General features: G+C 44.9%; 1 protein-coding gene across 1 annotated transcript in view; it reads left to right on the forward strand.

Moving 5' to 3' along the window:
* Window positions 1-1,561: 1,561 nt before the first annotated feature.
* The window catches only part of RFX8 (regulatory factor X8), a 57,083-nt gene continuing 33,697 nt past the window's right edge, over window positions 1,562-24,947 (forward strand). Inside the window, exons 1-4 of the mRNA XM_023618536.2 lie at window positions 1,562-1,742; window positions 7,851-7,974; window positions 16,438-16,499; window positions 18,062-18,148. Coding sequence (XP_023474304.2) covers window positions 7,903-7,974; window positions 16,438-16,499; window positions 18,062-18,148 — 221 coding nt within the window. The 5' untranslated portion in view covers window positions 1,562-1,742; window positions 7,851-7,902. The remainder of the gene's footprint in view (window positions 1,743-7,850; window positions 7,975-16,437; window positions 16,500-18,061; window positions 18,149-24,947) is intronic.

A 24,947-nucleotide genomic window follows, 5' to 3' on the forward strand; every position in this document is an offset into this window, starting at 1 on the left:
CTGAAACTCTGCACCCATTAAACAACAGCTCCCCATTCTCTCCTCCCCACAAGGCCTGCCAAACACTGTTCTTTCTGTCTCTGTGAGTTTGACTATCCCAGGTCCTCACACAAGTGGAGTCATCCTTTTGTATCTTGCTTATTTCACTTAGTATAATGTTTTCAAGGTTCATCCATGTGCAGCATAGATCAGAATTTCATTCCTTTTCAAGGTTGAATAATATTCTATTGGGTGTATACACCACATTTTGTTTATCTGTTCACCCATTGATGGACACTTGGGTTGCTTCCACCTTTAGGCTATTAAGAATAATGCTGCTGTGAATATGGGGGTACAAATTACAAATATCTGCTCAAGTCCCTGTTTTCCTTTCTTTTGGGTACATACCCAGAAGTGGAAGTGATGGATCATATGGTAATTCTATTTTCAATTTTTTGAGAACCTCCTGTTTTCTATAGTAGCTGCATCATTTTATGTTCCCACCAGTAATGAGCAAGTTTCTAGTTTCTTTACATCCTCACCAACACTTATTTTCTTGTTTTTCTTTCTTTTTTTTTCAAAATAGCAACCCAGTGAGTGTGGAGTGGTATCTCATTGTGGTTTCGATTTTTATTTCCCTAACTACTAATCATGTTTAGCATCTTCTCATGTGCTTATTGGTCATTTGTATATCTTCTTTTGAAGAAGACATTCAAGTCCTTTGCCCATTTTTCAATTGGGCTGTTTCATTGTTGAGTTGTGAAATGTGTTTTTCATCTAGATGAAGAAATCCTCATGAGGGAATTTTAAGTCCTGACTCAGCTCTTACTCAGGCCACACACCCTACATTTATCAGCTCACTTAACAGTTACAACAACCACACCATTCCCGTGAGAGAAGAGGGGTTGGGAGAGAGCGAGCAGCTCAAGTCACACAGCGGAGACACTGACAGAAATGGCTCTCGACGGCAAGGACTGCCAGGGCCAGGCTGCAGATTAGGGGATCACTCTAGAGCAGCAGTCCTCAACCCATGCTGCCACTGGAGTCACCTGGGCTTGGCTCCCTCAAATTCCTGATGCCGCCGGTCAAAAAGCGCAGGATCAGCGGCTCTCAGCCCCAGGTGCACATTAGCATCACTAAACTCCGGGAAGCTCCTAAAGACTGGTTTGCCCAGGCGACCCCCCAGACCGATTACACCAGAACCTCTGGGGGCGGCGTTTGGGGGTCAACATTTTTGAGAGCTGCCCAAGCAATTCCAAAATGCAGTCCGGGTTGAAGACCACTGCTAATAAAACACTGTGAACTGATTTGAAATATATACGTTGCTTTTTGTTTGTTTGATTGGTGGAAAGGTGGGAAGAGAGCCATGTGTATTTCTGTCTTTGGATCTTTTGATCCAGGGGGAGGCGGTTCCTTCCCCGACCCCCAGCCTCACAGCAGGGTGCAGGCGTGGCTCGAGCATCCTCAGCCCCCCCGCCCCGGGGGCTCCAGGCTGGCGGGCTCGGCTCCGGCGCCGCGCGCCCCCCGCGCGCACTCCGGGGCTCGGGGCTGGCGAGGTCGGCCCCGCGCCCCCCGCGCCCCCGCGCCGCCGCGCGCCCCGCTCTAAAGTAAACACAGCGGAGCGGTGGCGGCCGGACGGGTGCAGCGCCGCCCGCTTCCCGCCTGGGCGCGGCGGCCCGGGGTTGCGCCACGGCTGAGGGCGCGCCGGCCTCCCCATCGGGCGGCGCCGGCGGCCGGGGCCTGCACGGCGGCATCATCCAGTGGTGAGCGGCCGGGCGCCTGCCCACCGGGGCCGGGTTTCGAGGTCGGGGCTGGGGGCGCTCCGGGCTTGTAGGATGGAAGACGTGGGGCAAGGCAAGGGGCAAGAGTCGCTCCCTCCGCGGCCGCCCCCGGGACCTCGGGCCAATGCCAAGTGCGAGGAGCCACCGCCTGCGCCCCGGGGCCCGGATAAAAGGTCTAAAAGGAAGCCGCTCACACCCAGGACCAGCGCCTTTTCATGCTGGCTCGCCCAAGCCGCGGACCGGACTGGACACACACACACACACACACACACACACAGACCTGGAAAGGACTGGACACACACCCGCCTGGAAAGGCCTCCGGGTCGGGAGTCGGCGATGGGCCGCTGTGGACTTTCCATCTGGGGGCTTCCCTGTGGGCCACACTTCCCGCGGGAAGTAATCCAGGCTGCCCCCCCCCCCGGGGGGCTTGTTAGTGGACGGCGCTTACAGATACATCTAAAAGCACGTGGGGGTGGGCCCGGGGAGGAAATGTTTTCTCTTAGTGTGAGATCCTGACTAGGATGTTTTCTAACTTAAAGCAAAGCAATTTTTAGCTTTAACAATGCATTCCATGTTGTTTGTGAAATTCACTTCTGGCTGTTTAAATAGAGGCAGAAAAAACTGGAAAGAAAAATACCCTTAGCCCTTGGGACTGATGAACTCATGGGTATGTAGCTCTTCATAAATAGGAAAATAATTGAAACCAGTCCTAAAGCCTTAGTTTATAAGGTGAATAACTGGTAGATATCTGATGACTTTTTTTTTTTTAATTTTAAGGAATATTTCTCAGGAAAGACTTTCTAAAAAAGTTAGGTGAGTGAGATAGAGAAATGAAGAGTGTGTTTGTGATTACAACCGAAAAAGGCCTAAATGATTACCCCTCCCCCCCACAAGAAAATTTTTGATATATTTTATCTTGCATAAGAGAAAAAATCAAAGGAATAAATATCAAAGCACCCAGTCTTTCCAGAGTGTTACACAGCAGTGCGCCGTTTGACTAACTTGGACCCCGCAGCATATGGGCTTCGTAGAAGAAACGACTCTGAGGATGCCTTTGTCGACTATTTCAGGTCACCATTTAGTAAATGAGAGTTTCTGGGGTTTGCATTATGCTGCAGAGACTTGAAAGAATGATTAGAGATTCAAAAAAATACCTGGACATCCTCCTAAGGTTGTTTGTGAACTGACAGAATGTAGGCTGCACAAAATGCAAGTGCCCTCAATCACTTAGGATGGTGTAGACCATTTTAACAGTGAGCCCAACAAAATGAAGTCCCACGCCAGGAATTCCTGCCCCTACAGATCACTGACCTGCAGGGGTCATGCTCTTCAAGTTTGGGGCAGAGGGGCAATGGAGGGTGAGAAGGGGCATCATTTCCTGTGGGAAGTGTTCAGTCTACGGAGCGGGATGTTGAACAGATCATTGGCACTGGTGGTTTGAACATTGGTGTTAAAACCACAGCTCCAACCAGTTCATACCCATTGGGATGGCCATTATTAAACAAACAGAAATAGAAAATAACAGGTGGTGTTGAGGATGTAGAGAAATTGGAACTCTTGTGCACTGTTGGTGGGAATGTAAAATGGTACAGTCACTGTGGAAAACATTATGACGGTTCCTTGAAAACTTAGAAGTAGATTTACCAGGGCCAGCCCCGGTGGCCTAGTGGTTAAGTTGGGCATGCTCCGCTTTGGTGGCCCAGTTCAGTTCCTGGGCGCAGACTTACACCACTCCTCTGTCAGTGGCCATGCTGTCACGGTGACTCACATAACAAAAAGAGGAAGATTGGCAACAGATATTAGCTCAGGGCAAATCTTCCTCAGCAAAAAAATTCTGTATGATCCAGGAATTTCATTTCTGGGTATCTACCCAAAAGAATTGAAGTCAGGGCCTTGAACACATATTTGTACACCAATGTTCATAGTAGCATCATGTACAATAGCCGAAAAGTGAGAGCAACCCAAGTGTTCATCAACAGGTAGATGGATAAATAAAATGTGATCTATACACGTAATAGAATATTATTCACCCTTAAAAAGGAATGAAATTTTGATACATACTACACACAGACGAAGCTTGAAAACATTATGCTAAATGAATAAGCCAGTTACAAAAGGACAAATACTGTTATGATTCCACTTACATGAAGTTCCTAGAGTAGTCACATTCATAGAGGCAGAAAGTAGAATGGTGGTTGCCAGGGGGTGGGGGAGGGGCATAGAGAGTTTGTGCTCAATGGGAACAGAGCTTCAGTTTTGCAAGAGGAAAAGTCCTCTGCATGGATGGTGGTGATGCTTGCACAGCAATGTGAATGCACTTAATGCCTCTGAACTGTGTATTTTAAAATATATATAGATTTTTTACCACAACTTTAAAAATAAATAATTTTTTTAAAAACCACAACAGAGCCCCTCAGTTTGTAATCCACAGCCTTGGCGTCCTGGAGGAATTTAGAAGATGCCCAAGGAGACCAGCTTCCTGGAAGAGGGGCAGAGGGTACTGCGTGCCAGTTTCCACAGGCTTCGAGTGAAAGACCAGGGAGGGCGCTGGTGGTTGTCTCATGGGAGAAGCACTCCTTTTTCGCATTGGTTCATTGTTTGACTTTCTGATTAGTCACTTGATTGGTCCCCAATGTTTCTTAGAGACTTCAGGGCCATTGTCATCAGCATATGATAAAATCCTCCAAGGAAAAAGAAGGTCCTGCAGGAAGCTACACTGTCTTAAGGAGCAGCTGTAATAGAAGGTTTCTGCTTCACGGATCGGAAGGGCTGCAAAAATGGCGAGAGAAGTGGTCAGACCTCTGGAAGCACAAAGGGATGAAGAGCAGCGGTCTGACTTCCCCTGCTGAGGGGTGCAGGCTCAACACGTCTGACTGGGTGGAACCCCAGGCTTCAGACCTCAGGCGAAACCCTAAGCATCGTGTAATCCCTCTGCATGCCGAGCCTGGCTATCTCTCGCCTATCGATATGACTTTTTCAAATTTCTGCAGACTCTTTGGAAATTCATAAAATGCCAATTTATTCTGAAAGGTATAGAATTCATAGTAGCTTTTGATCAGGCTGAATCAAAGGTACTATAATTCCCATTGTGCAGGGGTTCATTCCATTTTTCTTTACGACAAAAAGGAGCACTCAGAAAATGTGGGAACTGAAGGACCAGGTGTGTGTGCTCTGAAGCTGGCAATTTTCAGATTGTCCGCCACTTGAAATGAGAACATCGTGAATGTTCTCAAGATCTTAGCAATCGCCTTTGTCTGATAGTGAGGCCTGGAAAATACTGTTATTATTCAGCTAAGCAAGGAATTTAGTGATCTGATCCACTCCAAACTCAGACAGGCTTTGTAATCGTGTATCACCAAAGGACATTTTGTTGGCACCGTGTAAAACCTTTGACTGGTGTCACCTGCAGGAGGTCTGCCCAGCACTGCTCCCTGCACGTTCCCCATTCAACCTCTCCTTGGACACACATGTAGTTGTAAGTCAAGCTCAGGTACTTGGTACTCAGATACTTGGGTGCTTCTGTGCTGCTAGTCAGCCAGCATGGACGTTTTCCCTGCTTCCATTTAGGATTTGGTGGTGGATGTAAAACGGTAACAATAAGAGTTTCCATGTGCAGCCAGTGTTCTAGGCACATCAAGTACTCACTTTCTAGTCACAAAAACTCCTTGAGGCATCTCAGAGCCAGAATTTAAATCTGTGAGGTGCAAAGCCCTTGTTAATGGTCGTGATCATAATTTCCTACGCGTGTGGAGACGAAATGCTGAAGCAGCTACTGTTTGCGCTGAAGTAAAGGCATGACTCTGAACAGAGACGCTCCTGCAGGACGAACGACAGCCCGCTCTCCAGCTCTGCATCTGTGCAGTGAGTGGACGCTGACCGCCTGCCACAGGCCAGCCTCTGAGATCTGGCTGGGAACTTTGGGGAAACAATCAAGGGCACCTGGTCGGGAAGGGGGCAAATCTCCTAGAGAAGCCAGGACCAAAGCAACAAAGTCACCAAGCAGCCGCACAGGGCTCAAACCAGACGCAGCCCTTACCTTATGCGTGTGGCAGAGAACAACCTCTTATCACAGACCTTTATTGTTATTCTTATTGATAATGTTATTTGGCCTTACATGTCCACCCGGATAAGAGTCAGACTCAGCAGTGTCATTTTGAAATAGGAGGACAACAGTTCACAGAGACCTCAAGCAAATGAATTTCTGTGACAAGGAAGAACAATTTACAAAAATTTAAACTAGAGTTCATTTTAAGGTGTATTTTGTACATTTCTTTCTGAAGGAGACCGAATCGGTAATAGAGATGAACATACAAACGTGTGTTTGAACTGAGGGTCTGTCACGTTTGCTGCAGCTCCCCAAGCTTAGCCGACACTTTTCTGTGACACTTCAGGTATAGGTTTTCATATATCAACAGGTGGCATCTTAACAAGAGAAGCACAGTTCTCACCTTGATGTGTGAATCTCCTCTTCCCCTCCATGGACGTTACCCTGTAGTCAACCTGGAGCCCAGTGACCGGTCGCACAGGAGCTGTGTTTAAACCACTGTGAGGTGTCTGAAGTGTCAGGTCCCCACAGTGACATTGTGGTTGATGCTCAGAAAATCCCTTCCGTGGGCCTGTACTGGATTGAATAGTGTCCCTTCAAAATGCGGGTCCATCTAGGATCTCAGAATGTGACCTTACTTGGAAATAGGGTCTTTCCAGATGTCATCAGTTAAGATGGGATCACACTGGATTAGGGTGGGCCCTAAATCCACTTGCTGGTGTCCTTACAAGAAGAGGAGAGAGGACGCTCAGAGAGAAGGCCGAGTGAAGACGAGGCAGCTGTTGGAGTGATGCATCCACAAGCCAGGAATGTCGAAGGCTTCCGGCCATCACCGGAAGCCGGGAGAGAAGCTAGAGTAGACTCTTCCTCAGAGCTTCTGGAGGGACCCACCCTGCCAACACCTTCAGTTTGGACGTTCGGCTTCCAGAACTGTGAGAGAATAAATCTCTGTTGTTTAAGCCACTGGCCTGCGGTAGTTTGTTACCTTAGGAAACCAATCCAGGGCCGAGAGTCACCCCCCAACTCCATATGTTGATTTTTCCTGCTTCTAGAAGCCAATGGGGTGAACAGTTGTTGACCGTGGTGTTCAGCTCTCAAGGAAAGTAAATTTAGGCCTCAGCGTGCCTCATCCCAGAAAATAAACTGTGTATTATCAATAAGAAAGGAGAAGGTATATTGTTGGTAAATTCTCTGGTAAAAAATTCTTCTATGATTAAAGATTATGCTGGCTTGCCTTATGTATTTCTTTAAAAGAATGAGGAGCAGTCTGACAGTCCATCCCCCACCACGAAAGAGAAGGTTGTGATTGCATGTCACTATAGACCACACGTTCTGACCCTCATCGCTCTCACTACTTGCCCCCACACACTCACACACCTCTTGCTGAAACAGGCACCTGGCTGTCCCCTTGAGACCAGCTGTGAGCTGTGAGCCACAGGCAGAGCCACTCGTTCCTTGCTAGGGGATCCCCACCTGCCCCAGGGCCCGGGAACATTGGGGCAGTTGGGCCCCTTAGCTCTGTACCCCACAGGAAATAAAGGAGTTGGGAAGAACTGGTCACGCATGCTCTGGGTCACAGGCACAGGGTGACTGGAAAGCTATGCTGGCTCCAGCAGTCACCTGCAGGGGTGAAAAACTCTGCGAGGGGGTATTGTCTTGTGTCTTAGTGAGTAAATACTTCCCCACTTTTTAGTTATAAAGAACTGGGCTGAAACCTTTGTAAAGGTACATGAAATAATATCTGCTGAGCCCAATAATTTGGGCTTCTTTTTAACACGCCTACACACCAAAGCCAAAAGCAAAAGCAAAAGCAAAACATCCCAACATGTCAATCATCTAAAGGCCCACAATCAATATACTCGGCCCTGGGCTGAGAACAAAAGTTACATTATTGATGCTGACTGGTGAACCTTTGCATTCAATAAATTAAACATATGTCACTTAATTGGGTCCCACCCTTGTGTCTGACCATTGATCCTTACCCAAATGTCCTGCTCTAGTAAAACAGATGCCAATTTCCTCTTCCTTGTCTTCCTCTCCCCCAGGTTGGTTGACAATTTCTGTATCTGCAAAGGGTACAGTGTGCCTCGCTGCCTCATGTATGAGATTTACATGGAGACCTGTGGGCAAAGTGCTCAGAACCAAGTCAAACCCGCCACGTTTGGGAAGGTAGGTTGTGAAAACGAAAATACGGTGTTCACTGAGCAAAAAAAGAGTGTGCAAGGTAATTGAGGAGAAAAGGTTAGAATTTATTTGGGCCTAGTAGGTTCTCAGTGGGTATAATTGGCTTCACGCTGAGGAAGCCAACCAGATGGTTAGCACACTTCTTCATCTCCATCGAAAGGCCATTCTGCACTTTGTCCACACTTCATCCAGAGGGGCCAGGAAAGGTAAAGAATGGGGTGACACCCAAGAGAATGCAACTGGGGCAGCTGCAGATACTCCAAGTACTCAGCCAGGTGTGCTGCGCCGTGACTGCCCGCACAGAAAGGATGAAGCTCAGCACCGTATAAGCTCGAAGAGCCACCTTGTCGTGTCAGACGACTGAGGTTTCCCACAACGTGGTTGTGCTCAGGGCACTCTGGCTCTTAAAGGTTTTCTCTGAAGGTTAAGAGCCCTGTTGGAATCTCTGCTTAGACCATGCAATATACAGCAACGTTAGCACACGGACAGTCTCTCTGAGACCCTCCACAGTCAGCAGATGTTCACTGAGCAGCGGCTGTGTGCCAGGCACTGTTTGAGATGCTGGGGATGCAACAACGAACAAGACAGACAAATTCCCGCCCTTATTGGACTTATGTTAGAGTCGAGAGAGACAGATAAATGAGATGAAATATATAGTGTATTAGATGATATAAATGCTAAGGGGAAATATAGAGCAGAAGGACATCAGGGCTCTGAGTGTGTGTGTCTTAGGTTAGGGGAAGAGTTGTAATTTTAAGGAAGGCCTTCCTGAGGAGTAACAGTTGAGTCCAGACTCCAAGAGATGAGGCAGTGAGTATGTGATATATAAGCAAAGAGCAGTGCAGAAAGAGCCAGTGCAAAGGCCCTGAGGCAGGAGGAAGCCCAAGCAGCATGGAGGCTGCAATGGCTAGAAGAAGGAGATCAGAGATTTGACTAGGAGGTCAAATCAGGGAGGTGAGCGGAGCCCAGGCGTGCAGGAGGTGGACAGGGGTATAACAGGGGATGTGGTGAGAAGGGGTTAAATTCTAGGTATATTTGGAAGACAGAGGCAATAGGATTTGTTGATGGAAAGAATTAATAGAATCAAGGGACTTAATTGTTATTAAAGTAACAATAATAATAACTTTCAATCATATAGTGCATTGAATTTATTTTCAAGGCACTTTTCCATCTGGTTTTCGGGAATAGACAGCCAGCCACTCAAAAGAGGTTAAAAGGGGAATTTTTTAAAGGAAAAGGGATAGCTCATCTAATCCAATTGCAGGAAGTTTGACGGGGCCTTATAGAATCTAGTCCAGGGCTGCCTAGTAGAAGTGTAACAGCAGCCATAGATATAATTTTAAATATTCTAATATGCTCACTTTTAAAGTTTTCAAAAGGTGAAACTAGTTTTTTATGATTTTTAAGTTTAATCCAGAATATTCAAAATATTATCATTTCAATATTAAATCATCAAGAATCAATCTTTAAAAATCAGTGAGTTATTTTTTCATTCTTTTCTTCATGCTAAATCTCCAAAATCCGGTGTGTATTTTGCACGTGTAGCCCATCTCAATCCTGACTAGCCACATTTGAGGTGCTCAATAGCCATGTGTGGCTGGTGGGTCCCATCTCAGACAGCCTGCGACTGGATTCTAAGTCACCAGCCTTCTCCTCTCTCTCCGTCCGATGTATCCTTAAACGACTGGGCTCCGCTTCCCTCCACTGGCCTGCTCCACGCCCCTTCCCAGAAGCCGGCTTCCTCCACGGCTTCCCGATGTCCCAATATGGCTGCTCATGTGGGGCTTCCCGTGAGGCTGTACCTGGCCTTTGCCCCACTGCCCGACACTGTCACAGTCTGCCGGCAAGAGAGGCGCAGAGAAAGGATGTGTGGGTGGAGAGGAAACAGTTAGCATCTTTAATGCTTTGTCCTGTGTCACAGCCATTAGCTGAGGCGGTAACATAGGAGTTAAGAAAACAAACGAAGGGTGATTAAGGTCAAGGATCCCACAGCTCGTTGCCATGCGTGCGTGGTGGCAAATCCAGTCTCCTGAATTGTGGGTCAGACCTCTTTCTACTTGCTATTCCCTCAAAAAGATCCTTGAGTTCAAAGAGACCGTTGAGGTCACTGGTCCAACTCCACACCCAGTGCAAGATCCCTTGAAAGCACCCCTGGCTGGGAGCTTTCTAGGAGCACAAAATGCCCACTCCGGGCAGACAGCCGAGGAGCTTAGAGCTGGGTGGGGGCAGCATGTTTCTGTGAGGAGGAAGCTGCTCGTCCTCTGGGCAAACACAGGCCCACCCCAGGATCTGTGGCTTGGCAAGCAGAGCACAGGCTGATGAAAACCCACTCGACTCCTCGTCAGGGGCCTTGGTGCAGCTCACAGCCTGCACAACCATACCCCATACCGCTCTGGGCCGCCGCCTGGCTTGGGCTGAAATGATGTGGGTGACAAGGGGCTTGCTCACCAGGCCACGATGCTGCCAATTCAATCCCCTCCTCCTTCTCTCCCTTGCTGCGTTCCTTCCCTTCCTTCTCCCTCTTTTCCAGTGGTCTTCAGGTAGACAGAATTGAGTTGGTTCGTGACACACTCTCATCGTTGATCTGGGTGTGGCCTGATTCCGTCTGCTTATTTAGTTCTTTTTTAACAATGTGATAAATAGCTGTGAACCCACCACCCCAAATGAACCACATTGCCAGTTCCCCCACGTCCCCTCCCTGCTGTCCTCCCTCGTGGGAACTGTCAACTGTTCATCATTTTCTTGCCTTTTTAAAAAGGGTTTTAGTCCATGTATTTGTATGTATTTCTTTCCTTTTCTTTTCTTTTTTTTTAATCTTTTGATCACCTTCACCCATTTTGCCTGCCCTCCACCTCTCGCAACCACCAATCTCTTCTCTGTGAGTTTGGGGTTTTTTGTTCTTTTGTTTTCTTTATTTTAGTTCCCACGTATAACTGAGATGATAGAGTATTTGGTTTTCTCTGACTTATTTCATATATGTATTTCAAAAAAGCATATTTTTTATTTTTGTGGCTTACTTTACAAAAAGATATCATGTTATTGTCTTCTTTGGGGACTTTTTCCACTTAACACTATATTACGATCATCTAAATTCATTTGATTCTTGCGTGATATTTCACAGTTTACTCACCCACTCTCCCATTGATAAGCATTTGGGGCGTTTCCACTTCCTGCTGTGGTGAACTTTCGTGTGCACGTGTCTCCTGCTGTGCACGTGAAGATGTGCTCTTGGGGGCGTGTCCAGGAATGAGCTTGTGGGCTGCGAAGCATGTGACTGATATCTGGGGATGGGGCCAAACTGGTTTCCAAAGTGGTTGCTCCACGTTTCCTCCCCACCAGCAAGTCTGTGGATTCCAATGTTGTTTCCAAAACACTGATGTTTTTAGATCCATTCCTCTAGCCAAAATCTTCATCCCTGAAACTTATGGCTGTTGGTGGAAGTTGTGCACTTTTGGTAATTATAAAATATGTAGTAGAAGCTTCTAATATGTCACCTGCTCAAATATTTAAAATAATTGTTTACATCTCCCTGTCTCGCCTTCTCCACTCTGAATACTCCTGGCTCCCAAATGTATACCTTCCTGCCCAGCTGTTTCATTATGACTTCAACTGATTGATGTTCCTCTCGAAAGGTAGGGGGTCCCAAAGGGACAGCCCACCACCTCAGGAGTACTCAGGGCACAGGGGCTGTTACTTTCTGTAGTTTTGGCTACGGTTGGCTTTCATCCTTCCATGTCATTCTGTTGGTTTCATTTTAAACTTGTGGCCAACAAAAATAACCCTTTTTTTCACATGAATCAAAATCAAGTTAAGCCTCCCAAAACTGCTTTGTAAACTATGAAATACTCCATGTGAATACAAAATATTTTTGTCGCGGTTATCAGATTCTCGCCGTTATGCAGGTACGATTTGAACCTGACAGTGGCTACTCCCTTCCTCCTCTTGTAGTTCAGCCTCTTAGTCTTGAGTTGCAGTCTATCTATCACTGTCTCCTTGAATCTTAGGCAGGTCATCCAGTCTTCTCAACCCGGTGAAGCTCACATGCTTCAAAAGTGTGATCTCTTATCTTTTCATTCAATAAGTCACAAGCAAGATGGGCACATACAAGGCATCAGGCACGCCCTGGAGCTCACGAGGTGTCTCTGAGTAAGGTCTTCCAACCAGCCAGGAATCCCGGGCTATCTTATCACTCAGCCCACACTTGGCCATTTCATCACTTGGCATATTAGGCCACTTCCTCAAAGGCTTTGCTGGGTTCTGGCTATCCTGCCGCCACAGCATTGTCCTTATCTACCTGCCTGGCAGCCTCATCAGATGGAAGTGGGGTCACTTTAGCTTGACGTGTTCTGCCTCTGTATGACCCCTGCTTCCTTTTCTAAGAAATCAGACTCTTTTCCAAAATCTTTTTTAGATTTCCTTGTAAGTTGTTTCACCCCTAGGGAGGTTCCACTGCAGAGTGTTCCAAAGAAAAAGTTAAGAAGAGACTCCAGTGTGTGAAATGGACTTTTATTTAGCATTTTTATCTTGATCCTTCCCTTAGAATGCATTCCCCAGGACGCTAAAGTACCGCTTCAGTTCGCGTTGGGAATTCGCCTGAAGGACGGGCCAGTTCAGTGACGCTGATCTTGGGAAGGGAGCCTGTGCTGCCGAATTTGTGACCAAATGCAGAAGGGAGAGGAAGGGGAAAAGGATATGATCCCAAAGCATGTTTACAAGAGAAACAACAAAATACCCAATTCTCATTTCCTCCCTCCTCCCCTGGGAATGGATTGACTCCAGATCCCACACCAAGTTCCTGTGCAGATGTTGGACTGTTTCTTGCTCTTTGTGGCAGTCCTGGGCATGTGGTGGGTGATGCTCATTCCTGGTGCAAGTGACAGCTTACACGGGTTAGGGAGTTTCCGCACCACTGACTTCCTTTTTTAAAGTAACAGTTGCTGATGTTTCTCTGATTGCAAAAGTAATATATTCCCTTTATAGAAAATGTGGGAATTAGAGAAAAGTGTATAAAGAGAAGAAAATAAATACTGGCTATAGCCTCACTGTCCGGAGATATAGACACCTGTGTGGAATTCATTTGCATTCTCGCACACACATGCACACACGTGTGACCAGCAGGAGCCAGGGGAGTAATCACACAGTCACTTCGTCTTTGTTTCCCACGTCCCTTTGGACCTGCCCATGGGTGATTCTTTCTCTCCTGAATGAGCATTTGAGCAGGCAGCCTGGCCTGTCTAGAAATCCTTCGGTGATACGAAGCCCTGTTGTCACTCTAATTTACTCAACAGCATCAGTCTGATGCTTGAAATGTCCAGTCCCATGTAATATCAAAACTCTGAACTGGGTTTAAAGTGGAATCTTTTCCCCATCTCCTCCACTATGGTTTCTCGCCAGCAGAGAACTGGTGTGGGGGGCTCCCTCTTTCTCTCCCTCTCCCTCCTGCCCCCACCTCGCTAGGTGTTGCTTTGACCCCTCTGGGTGAGGATGGAGGTAACAGTGGCTGGAAAGTTCCTCCTGCACGTCTTCAAACTTTGGGAGCCAAGCTGACTCTTGTCTCTCGGTCCCTTTGGTGGCTTCTTTGGAGTAGCCCTTGGGAATATTCTAGTATGCATCCCTCGCTGTGGCTGATGCCTCTTTCCAAAGCCTGACTGCCCATCCTGGAGTCCTTGCTGGCAGAGTCTGGGCTCTCCCACACATCAGCTCTTTCTCACAGGTAGCCACTGCTGGCCATGGAAACTACTTAGTCATTTTGTCCTGAACAGACTGTGGGTGTGTGAGGGCAGAAGCCACTTTCCTCCTCTTGTTCGCCAAGGCCACTGGCCAGCCCGCCTCTCATCCACCAAGAGTCCTAGGCCACAGCCAGACACTAACTGCAGGGGCCTCACGATAAGCTCCGAGTGAGTCTGTGAGCCCCCTTCTGCTGGGCCCAAGGTGACTGGACCACACCCTGTCCCACACACCGTTCACAGGCATGGGGTGGTCTTGCCACAAGAAATCCCCTCACACTTCCTGCTCTCTCTACCTCACTATGCATGTTTTAAGTTAAGGGCTTTGGGGAGGTTTAAAACCAAATTTTAGCTCAATGCGTGAGGGTGCAAGGCGCCTAGGGTGTGTGCCTCACTTTGCTCTCTGTCATCTGTTGTCTTCAAGCCTCGTCCTGTTGCGTAGACACTATGGGGATGGATGGACAGACAGGTGGGTGGACAGACAGACAGACAGATAGTGTACAGTATGATACTTTTTAGCAGCACTAAGCCTGGACTCAGTTAATTAGGTTATAGCCTTGGGCAAGTTATTTAACCTTTTTGGTCCTCAACTTCATCATCTGCAAAATAAGAATATTCATAATGTTAGTAATAGTACCTACTTCATGAGATGCTTTTAGGAAATTAGTGAGAAAACACATGTAAAGAGAGAGTCAAACAGTCCTGGCGCATAGAAAGCACCCAAGAAACATTAACTTTGATAATTACATGCCTGTTTTTACTTCCAATATCATAAACATTTTCACATTAAAATATTTTAAATGCATGTCATATAATGGTTGTGAAATATTCTTTGGATGTTCCAGAATTAATTTAACCATTTCCCTCATTGGAAATGTAAGTTAGAGTTTTTCTCTATTCTAAGTAATGTAAGTCTCCATCTGTATCTGTATCTGGTCCTTCCCCAGGAGACACTCTAGACAGGTGTAACCAATTCACATCTCATGATAGTTCTTGATGTTCTTATCCAAATCTATAATATTCTTAACCTGGAAAATTTGTTGCATAAGAGCTATATTTAGCTGTTTCGACTTGCACTTATTGCTTGATTGGGGAAGGTGAGCACTTTGGGTGTGTTTCAGTCATATGTGTCCTAAGTGTACACATATTATCACCAGACCACTTTCGATTGGGGTTTTAACGTTTTTCCTATTAATTTGTGTGAGCTCTCTCTATATTAATTATACACATTTTTTACTTATTATACTTTTTGCAAATAATCATCTCAGTTGGTTTTTAAATTTTAACTGTGGTATAGTATACCTGATCGTAAAGTGAAATCACAGGATAGGTTGGGGTTGGAATTACTCAATAAAATAAAACGTGCAGATTATTATGCTGCCAGACAACTGGCAATTTGTTTCTGCTTCTCCCTCCAAAACACCAGGGTATTTCCCAGGGCCTTGGATCTGGGCCTGGTGCATGCTTTATGATAATTCCTTTATGCACCTACTATTTGACAACTAGACATATAGGGAAGGTTTTAAGTGATTTTCTTCAGGAAGAGGAGAGGAAGGTGTCAGAATCTGTTGTTCAAAGTAGGAATTTCAGACTTCTAATTCTCCACTTAGACTTCTCTGATTTCTCCTTTTTCTCTTGTCCTTTACTTTTCACCTGTACATTTCGGTTCTCCTTCTCTGAAGGAACCTCTCAGTTTGGCCCCAGGACCGCGATGTTTAGTTTTGCAAGACTTGTCTTCCCTGTTCCTTCATTTTGCCTCCCCCACACCCAGGCTCGGGTGGCTTCCTGTAGGAAGAGCTGGGCCTGGAGCCAGACAAGAGAAAGGTTTCACGACACTGTCAAATCTTGTGGCTTGGAAACTAAGAAAAAAATGAAAGAGGGATGTAGCAGGATACCAAGCAGAAGCGGGGCTGAGTGGTTATGGAGGGGATCATAGAAAAACAGCAGAAACCATTACTCAACAGCTCGGGACACCAGGCCGCCCGTGCTCTGTACTTTTGTATTTCACTCATGCTCCAGGATTTTCACTTTCAACAGACACGCACTTGGATACCATACAGGTCATGGACCTATTCTAATTGGGAAACTGGAACAGACTTCTATTTTTTCTTAATGTAATTGGTTCTAAACATAATATGGGTGGTATCTACTAAAACATACATCAGAAAGATAACTGGGAAATGAGAAGTTGAATCAGAAGTAGCTAGGTAATTCAAAATTTTAATAGCATTTGCTAACAAAACATTTAAAATGAAAAATTAGGTAAACGAATAATAAAAAGTGAAAATGACTATCACATTGGAAAAAGAGGAAAATAGTAAAATTATGACACACTTAGACGATGGACTATTATGTAGCTGTTAAAAATCCCCGGCCTTCAGAGAATTCTTAATGACAAGAGGAAATGTTTATGGCACAATGTGGAGAGAAGAAAGTAGAAAACAAAACTACAGATATGCTAATAGTGTCATACGAATTATTTATATGTACACCCATAGAATAATACACATGTTGAGGCTTGAAAAAAAGACTGGAAGGAACCCCATTGAGGTTTAAACAGCAGTTCCCTCTGAGTGGTATGTTTTCTTCTGTATACTTGTCTGATTTTTCCAAATTTCATTTACATTTATTTTCTTTATAATCAGAAAAGAGGACCTAGAATTTAAACATTGTAAGAGAAGAAATTGGGAGTTTTATTATTAAATCTGGCTTATTCTTTTAGCTGGTGCGCTTGGTTTTTCCTGATCTTGGCACCCGGAGGTTAGGCACGAGAGGAAGTGCCAGGTAGGTTTATCATTTTTATTTTATTTTAAATGTTAGAAACAAAAAATTTTGAAAAATCATAAAATGGGTGACCAAAAAAATGCAAAACTAACCAAACTATAAATATCAACTCTTGCCAAAGAGTTACCATAATACAAATGAAATCCTAGTGCCTGAAGTAATTCACGTGGTGCGAGAACCAAATATTAGTTTCTATTTTCTTAGGGGTTTTCTTAAAATTCAAAGTCACAATACATTTTTTGTTTCAACACTTTAAATGTTTAGACATGTAAATGTCTAATTATTGAAACATTTAAATAATTACATGCATAGAATAATAGAATTGTTTTAATTACTCTTTGAACTAAAATTTCTAAGTATTCATCTAATTAGTATATTTGAATTTTATACAGAAGACTAGTTACTCAGGCTATATATATTTTGTGTGTGTGTGAGGAAGACTGGCCCTTAGCTAATATCTGTGCCAGTCTTCCTCTATTTTATGTGGGATGCCACCACAGCATGGCCTGACAAGTGGTGCTAGGTTCGTGCCCGGGATCCCAACCTGCAAATCCCGGGCCTCTGAAGCGGAGTGCGAAAACTTAACCACTACACCACAGGGTTGGCCCCTCCCAGGCTATATTCTTAATACAAAAGGAAATTCCAGAATTATCGGGTGCGTCATGTCATAATTGTCACTCAATTATTATTGTTATTCATTGTTTGGTTTAAATCAAGAAAAATCAGGGGCCGGCCCAGTGGCGCAGCAGTTAAGTTTGCACGTTCCGCTTCTCGGCAGCCCAGGGTTCGCCGGTTCGGATCCCGGGTGCGGACATGGCACCATTTGGCAAGCCATGCTGTGGTAGGCGTCACACGTATAAAGTAGAGGAAGACGGGCATGGATGTTAGCTCAGGGCCAGTCTTCCTCAGCATAAAGAGGAGGATTGGCAGTAGTTAGCTCAGGGCTAATCTTCCTAAAAAAAAAAAAAAATGAAAAAGAAAAATCAGTGAGAAGGGATGGAAGCCAAATTAGGACAGGGGCCTGCCGCCTATGAAGGAATTGACAGTTGAAGCATTTGCTGAACTAAACATTAGTCAATAATTAATCTAAAAAAATTGTGTCTGCTGCTCTAAGCCTGGACAAGCTGCTGCAGTGTCCTGAGCTCAGCAGAGGAGGGGCCTGGGCTGCAGAGAAGGAACCCGCTTCCTCACTGGGTTTCTGAGAATCTGACTCCAGTTCTCAGTAGAAGGAATCTGGGTGTCGCCCCTCCTCACTACAGGTTAAGGGCAGCAGCCGCAGGAGGCTTCCCCTGTCGCATCTCTCTAAGATTAGCGTGTCATAAACTGGGAAAGCAGAGGAGGACATTTGCAAGCCTGTTTCAAAGCTGATGCGTATAAAACGGTATGAAATTGTCTACTGAACAGAGCTTCATCAGGCTCAATGACTGATTAGCGTTTCCTAATCAATGGAGTCAATGATAAAGCCCGGAGAAGAACTTCATCCTCATTAGCTGGTCTGTTTTGTGTCTTCTATAAAGCATGTCAGTGATTTGACAATCTTTGAGACAAACTTTGTTTTTCAGGTATTATTATGATGGAATCTGTATCAAGAAAAGTTCTTTCTTCTATGCCCAGTATTGCTACCTTCTGGGTGAAAAAGAGTACCACAGGTTAGTATCTAACACTTGGGTATTTTGGTCATAGGTCACACCCTGATTAATATTAGGACGATTCAGAATTTAGTTGAATCTAACTGGCTTTTTGGCTGTTCTGCCATTACCTCTTCTCAAGGTTGGAAACACACACATCACATCACCACGCCTTTGACATGGGCAGTAATCAGCCTCCGACAACATCACTGGCCAGAGAAATGTGTTTCCAGTTCATTTCCTTGGATACTTTTCATTGTAATTATTATCTCAATTGCCAAAGCCACTTTTCATTGAGTGAGTCTTCATTCTTCTCAACTTCTCTACAAAAGTTGATAGAATTGGCCACATCTTTCTTGAAACTTCCTTTAGCCCTCAGGACTCTGCGTCACCCAGTTCCTTCCCCAGAGTGACCCCTTCTCGGTGTCCTTCTCTCTCCTGTCCCCATTAAGTGCAGGCATTTCTGAGATCAACCCTTGATGATAATCACTGGTGCTCTTCCTACCGTTTGGCCCCAAGATACCTGATCCTTTTTAATCTTTCACCTGTGGCTCTCTCCTGTGGATGGATGACTTCTAAATCCTTTTTGCTGGTCCTTATCTCTCTCACCCCCTAGGCATTCCTCTCTGGCTATCTACTGGACATTTCCATTTGATGATCCACTGGTGCCTCACACTTAGTATGTAGAAATCTGAATTTATACTCTCCCTCCAAAGCATCCTGACACTTGACTTCCTTATTTCAATCTATGATACCAATAGACAGAATCAGTACCAAGTGTCACTGTAAAGCCAGCCATGACTCCCTCGGGTCCCAAAGTCCTGTTAATTTTTCCTTTTCAGTTCTCCTAACTCATTCTTTTCGGTTACTGATATTTCCTTTAAGCCCTTGTCACCTTACACTGAGATTATTTCCATGGATCCCGTGTGGCCTCGCTCTCCTCAGCCTCACCCCTCTCTTAACACAGCCATGAGACTCTCCCTAAAGTTTTGCATTCACCCTGTCTCTTTCCTGCTCAGAAACACTCAGGTGCTTGCTCTCACCTCCTGGATACAGACTACTCCCAAGACCGGGGTTAGCTCTCCAGTGCCTCCCTGCTTCACTTTCCAGCCATGTTGCCTGCTTCTCCCCAATATAAACCATCAATTTCAGTGCTATTCACTTTTCTCTAAATACATCAAATGCGGTTCTGTCTTTGCTCCCATCATCCTAACCTTCCGTGACGTCATTCCTTCTTTTCTCTGTCTAATTGGACCTTCCTGAATCCTTTCCTTTCCCTCCAGACACACCTCAGGGACCACCTGCTTGGTGGAACCGTTCCCAGCAATACCAGCTCTAGTCGAGGCTCCTTCCTCCACTCTTTTGTGCTGCTCATTGGCTATCTACACAGTCAGCATTTCCACTTAATTCATTAACTGTTCAATGAGCCGTCATTTGGCATAAATAGACAACCACATGTCCAAGTAGCCAAGGACAATTTTAGTTTTACTTGTAGCCCAGAATACTGATTGAGTGCCTGTTTCACTCTCAAAGGTGTTCTAGTTTGGACAATAAATCATAACAAATTATATGGTCACCTTTTATATAAGTTACTCTGTGTGTAAGGCAGCTGCCAATGTGGGCGATGAGAAGCCACCAATGTGGCTAAGACCTGGACCTTTCCCTCTGATAGCTCACCAGGGGAGACAGACACTTAACTCGATACCAAGTGTGACATGGTGGGTGTCAGAGCGTATGAAAGGTCCCATGAGAGCTCGGAGACAGAGCACACACGTCTTGGGCAGGGGATCATGAAGGGCCTGTGAGAGAGTCGTGCTCTGAGCTAGCTGTTAAAGACAGATTTGAATTTTGGCAGGTGGAGAGGATGCCGTGGGAGAGGGAGGCAGGAGAGCAGAGGACGTCCAGGCTTGGGGAGGAGTATGAGCCTTATGTGACGGCAGAGGCTTCCTGCTGTGGGAGCGTGAGCAGCAATGGTGGAGGATGAAGTTGGAAGGCGAGTTCAGAGGGCCTTGGATACGAGGCTCGGGGCAGAGGTGTCTGCAAGCCTTTGGAGACCTCCTCCAAGAAATAGTCATTGTCGTCACTGGACCCTCCGCAAAGGCAGGGACCACAGAGCTTGGCTTGTTTCTACTCCCAGGATTGCCTAAAAGCACGGAATCAGCACTGAAACAGCTGTTGAAGAACTGAAAACTCCGAACTGGGATTTAAGGAGACTAGATGGGGCAGGAGAGATGGCCCGGAGATGGTTCTCATGCTGCCCCAGTCTTCAGATGAGCACCTGAACCAAAAGGGAGGAAGATCTGAAAGACCTCTGGAGGCAGCATCTTCAATTGGTTGAGTCAGTGTCAGCAGAAGGGAGCAGAGATGACGTAGCCCAGCCTGTCCCACCGAAACCTCAAACTCAACCTCAGATAAAGTCATTATGTCCCCTTCCAACCAGCTCTTCCTCTTAAAGCTCTTATTCATCCCTTAGTCACAAAGATGGAAAAATCACATCACCAAAAAGAGAGAAGTTAGGGGAAGGAGTAGATGGGATGAGAGATTTATTTCAGTTACGGTTAGAACTTTGCTTGTGCAAATGTGTGCTCTCGCTTGCTGACCCGCACGCTCCTGGAAGCCTGGGCCCACATCCTGCCTTTCTCTATTCATCCAGAGCACCCAGCAGTTGGTCACCAGCAGACAGTGTGGAGAACCGTGCACGCACTGGAAAATCACCGACAAGGCTGGCACCCGGCGACAGGCCATTAGTGTCCCGAGGTCTCTGGGTTGATGTCACAGACAAAGGGGCTGGAACTGGTCTTTGTGGGCAAGAAGAAATAAGCTTTGTCTTCAGCAAGGAAGAGGATGGCAGTCAGGGGACAAAGATAAGGACAAGGGTGACATTGGCTTATTCATGAGCAAAGCCCGGCAGCAGGTGATTTCCGGGTACTCTGTGCTCCACACATTTGCTAACTGATAAACTAAAGCCTTGGCCAATTAAGAGATGTTTTTAAAAGCGCTAAGACTTAAGGGTAACTTCTATATGGATTCCACACTTTAAGAAATACTAAATATATATTTTAGAAGGTATAATGTAATAAATGTTATACTGTTGTTAATCATCTATGAGATATACTGATGAAAATGTTTTCTATTTCATTAAATGGTATCTTTTATATAAGGGCCTGTGTGACAAATTCCTCTTAAAAATTAGGTGTCAGGATAAAAACTTCATTTCTCTAGTTTTCAGGTAATGAAAACTATATAACTCATCCATTTATTTATTTGTTTGTTCAACAAATATTTGAGTTCCTACAAGAAGTCCGGCCCTGTTCTAGCTACTGGTGATGAAGCAGTAAACAAGCCCCCCCACCCCCTGCATCTTGTCAGTTTTAGTGGGATAGAAAAACAATAAAAAAAGGAACAATAGCAATATTGATCTGAAGACAACCAAATGGAGTCCTGGGAAGACCTCCCTGAGAAGATGCCTTTTGAGCAGAAATGTGAAAAAAAGAGCCAGCCAAGTGAAGATCTGGGGATCAAGCATTCTAGGCAGAGGAAAGAGCAAGTGCAAAGGGCCTGAGGCAAGGATGAGTTCAAAGAATTGTAAGAAAGTCTGAGGGTGGAGGTTAGGTTGGTGAGCGAGGAGGATAGTGGGAGGAGAGGAATCTGAAGACACAGGCCTGGGACCTGTAAGTCTTGGTTATTCTGAGTGTGATGGGGAACCACTGGGGAGTCTCCGTCTGGGGATGAAGCAGTCTGACTTGCATTTTCAGTGGAGATCCTCCTGGAAAGTGTGCTGAGACAGGACTGTACAAGGCCATGGGACGGGAGGCAGAGGGTCAATTGGGAGGCTTCTGCAACAGCTGTGGCAGAGATGGCCCAGTGAGACTTCTCACTTAAACAAATTTACTTCTGTCAAAGAGGCAGTATAATACTATGCAATACTATATGTGGATAAGAGCAGAGGCTCTGGAACAGATTGCCTGGCTTCCCCACTAGCAAGCTGTGTGATCTTAGGCAAGTCACTCAACTTCTCTGTGTCTCAGTTTCCTCATCCATTAACAAGGATGATAATACCTACTTCAGAGGGCTGTTGTGAAGATTAAATGAATTAATACAAAGAAAATGCTTAAACCAGCATCTGGCACATAGTAAACATTTAGGGACTCTTAAGTATATGCTCTTGGCTTTGGTGTATTTATTTTACCACACCTGCATGATTTTTTCATGGTATTATGTATATGATTTTTATTTTGGTTTCTGTATTATTGAGGCCTATCATTCCCATTTGGTTCTTTTGTATAACTTCTATTTCTTTGCGGAGGTTTTCTATTTTTTCATTTGTTTCAAGAGAATTCATAATTACTTGTTGGAGCATTTTTATAATGACTGCTTGAAAATCTTTGTCAGATAATTCCAACATCTGATTCATCTCAATATTGGCATTAATTGATTGTTTTTTCTCACGCAAATTGTCATTCACCTAACTCTTGGTATTATGGGTGATTTTCTTCCTTTTTTTTTTAAATTCAGGTAAAATTGACATACATTGTATTAGTTTCAGGTGCACAACATAATTTCATATTTGTATATTTGTATATATTGCAGAATGATCACCACAATATGTCTAGCTATCATCCATCACCATACATAGTTTCAGAATGTTTTTTCTTCTGATGAGAACTTTTAAGATCTAATCTCTTAGCAACTTTCAAATATGCAACACAGTATTATTAACTATAGCCGCCATGCTGTACCTTTCATCCCCGTGGCTTATTTATTTTATAACTAGAAGTTTGTATCTTTCGATTCCCTTCACCCATTTTGCCCACCCCCTCAGACTCCCCTGGCAATCACCAATCTGTTCTCTGTATCTAGGAACTTGGTTATTTTAGATTCCACATATAAGTGAGATCATACGATATTTGTCTTTCTCTGTCTGACTTATTTCACTTAGCACAATGCCCTCACGGTCCATCCATGTTGTTGCAAGTGGCAAGATTTCATTCATTGTTATGGCTGAATAATATTTCATTGTGTTTGTGTATATATATACACCACATTTTCTTTACCCATTCATCTGTTGATGGATGCTTAGGTTGTTTCCATATCTTGGCTATTGTGAATAATGCTGCAGTAAACATGGGGGTGCATATAGCTTTTCAAGTTAGTGTTCTCATTTTCTTCAGATAAATACCCAGAAGTGGAATTGCTAGATCATATGGTAGTTCTATTTTCAAATTTTTGAGGAACTCCATACTGGCTGCACCAGTTTACATTCCCACCAACAGTGCATAAGGGTTCCCTTTTCTCCACATCTTCACCAGCATTTGTTACCTCTTGGGTTTTGTTTTTGTTTTTGTTTTTTTTAAAGGTATGCTTTTTTTTGGTGAGGAAGATTGGCCCTGAACTGACATCTGTTTCAATCTTCCTCTTTTTTTTTCCTCCCCAAAGCCCCAGGACATAATTGTATATCCTAGTTGTAAGTCATTCCAGTTCTTCTATGTGGGAGGCCTGCCACAGCATAGCTTGATGAGCAGTGCATACGTCCACGTCCAGGATCCAAACCCGCAAACCCTGGGCCACCGAAGTAGAGCAGGAGAACTTAACCAGTCGGCCACGAAGCCGGTCCCTCTCTTGTTTTTTTATAATAGCCATTCTAACAGGTGTGACGTGATATCTCATTGTGGTTTTGATTTGCATTTCCCTGATGATTAGTGATGTTGAGCGTGTTTTCATGTACCTATTGGCCATCTGTCTGTCTTCTTTGGAAAAGTGTCTATTTAGATCCTCTGCCCATTTTTTAATTGGATTGTTTGTTTTTTGGCTATTGAATTGTATGAGTTTTTTATATATTTTGGATATTAACCCCTTATCAGATATATGATTTGCAAATATTTTCTCCCATTCAATAGGTTGCCTTCTCATTTTGTGGATGACCTTCTTGGCTGTGCAGAAGTTTTTTAGTTTGATGTAGTCCCACATGTTTTTGCTTTTCTTGCCTTTGCTTTTTGGTGTCAAATCCAAAAAATCACCACCAAGACTGATGTCAAGGAGCTTACCACCTATGTTTTCTTCTAGGAGTTTTATGGTTTCAGGTCTTACATTCAAGTCTTTAATGCATTTTGAGTTGAATTTCATGTGTGATGTAAGATAGAGGTCCAGTTTCATTCTTTTGCCTGTGGCTGTCCAGTTTTCCCAAGACCATTTATTGAAGAGACTGTCCTTTCCCCATTGTGTATTCTTGGCTCCTTTGTCATAAGCTAATTGACCATATATATGTGGGTTTATTTCTGGGCTTTCTATTCTGTTCCCTTGATCTATGTATCTTATGGGTGATTTTCTATCATATCCTGGGCATTTGGGTTATGATGTTGGGAGACTTTCAATCCTATTTAAATCTTCTACTTTAGCAGGGGGTAACCCTGTTTAGGTTTAGCATGTAGGTTCTGGCCTACTTTTATGGGCTGTAGTTCCAGTGAAAGCTTAGCTTCCTGAGCCCTTGCATGCTTTTCTGGTCTCCTTCATTCTTCTGGCACCACTGGGACTTCTGATCAGTTCCTTACTGGTGCCACAAGCAGGGGATGAACCCACTACCCTGGGGCACCTTCTGCAAGGAATAGGAAGAGCCAGAGTGGCTGGGTCCCTTATGCCACGTGGTGTAGGACAGGGAGACACCAGGTTCTGCTGACACTGCCTGTCTGGGTAGAATGCCTGCCCTTCTGTGCCCCAAGCATAGATTGAGTCTTGAATTGGCCAGGGGCTTCATACTGTCCATGCAGGTGGATCAGCACACCCATCAGTGCCCCAGGTATGAAGTGGGGGTTGGTCAGCCCAT

Source organism: Equus caballus, chromosome 15 (assembly GCF_041296265.1).
Source record: "Equus caballus isolate H_3958 breed thoroughbred chromosome 15, TB-T2T, whole genome shotgun sequence".
Taxonomy (NCBI): Eukaryota; Metazoa; Chordata; class Mammalia; order Perissodactyla; family Equidae; genus Equus; species Equus caballus.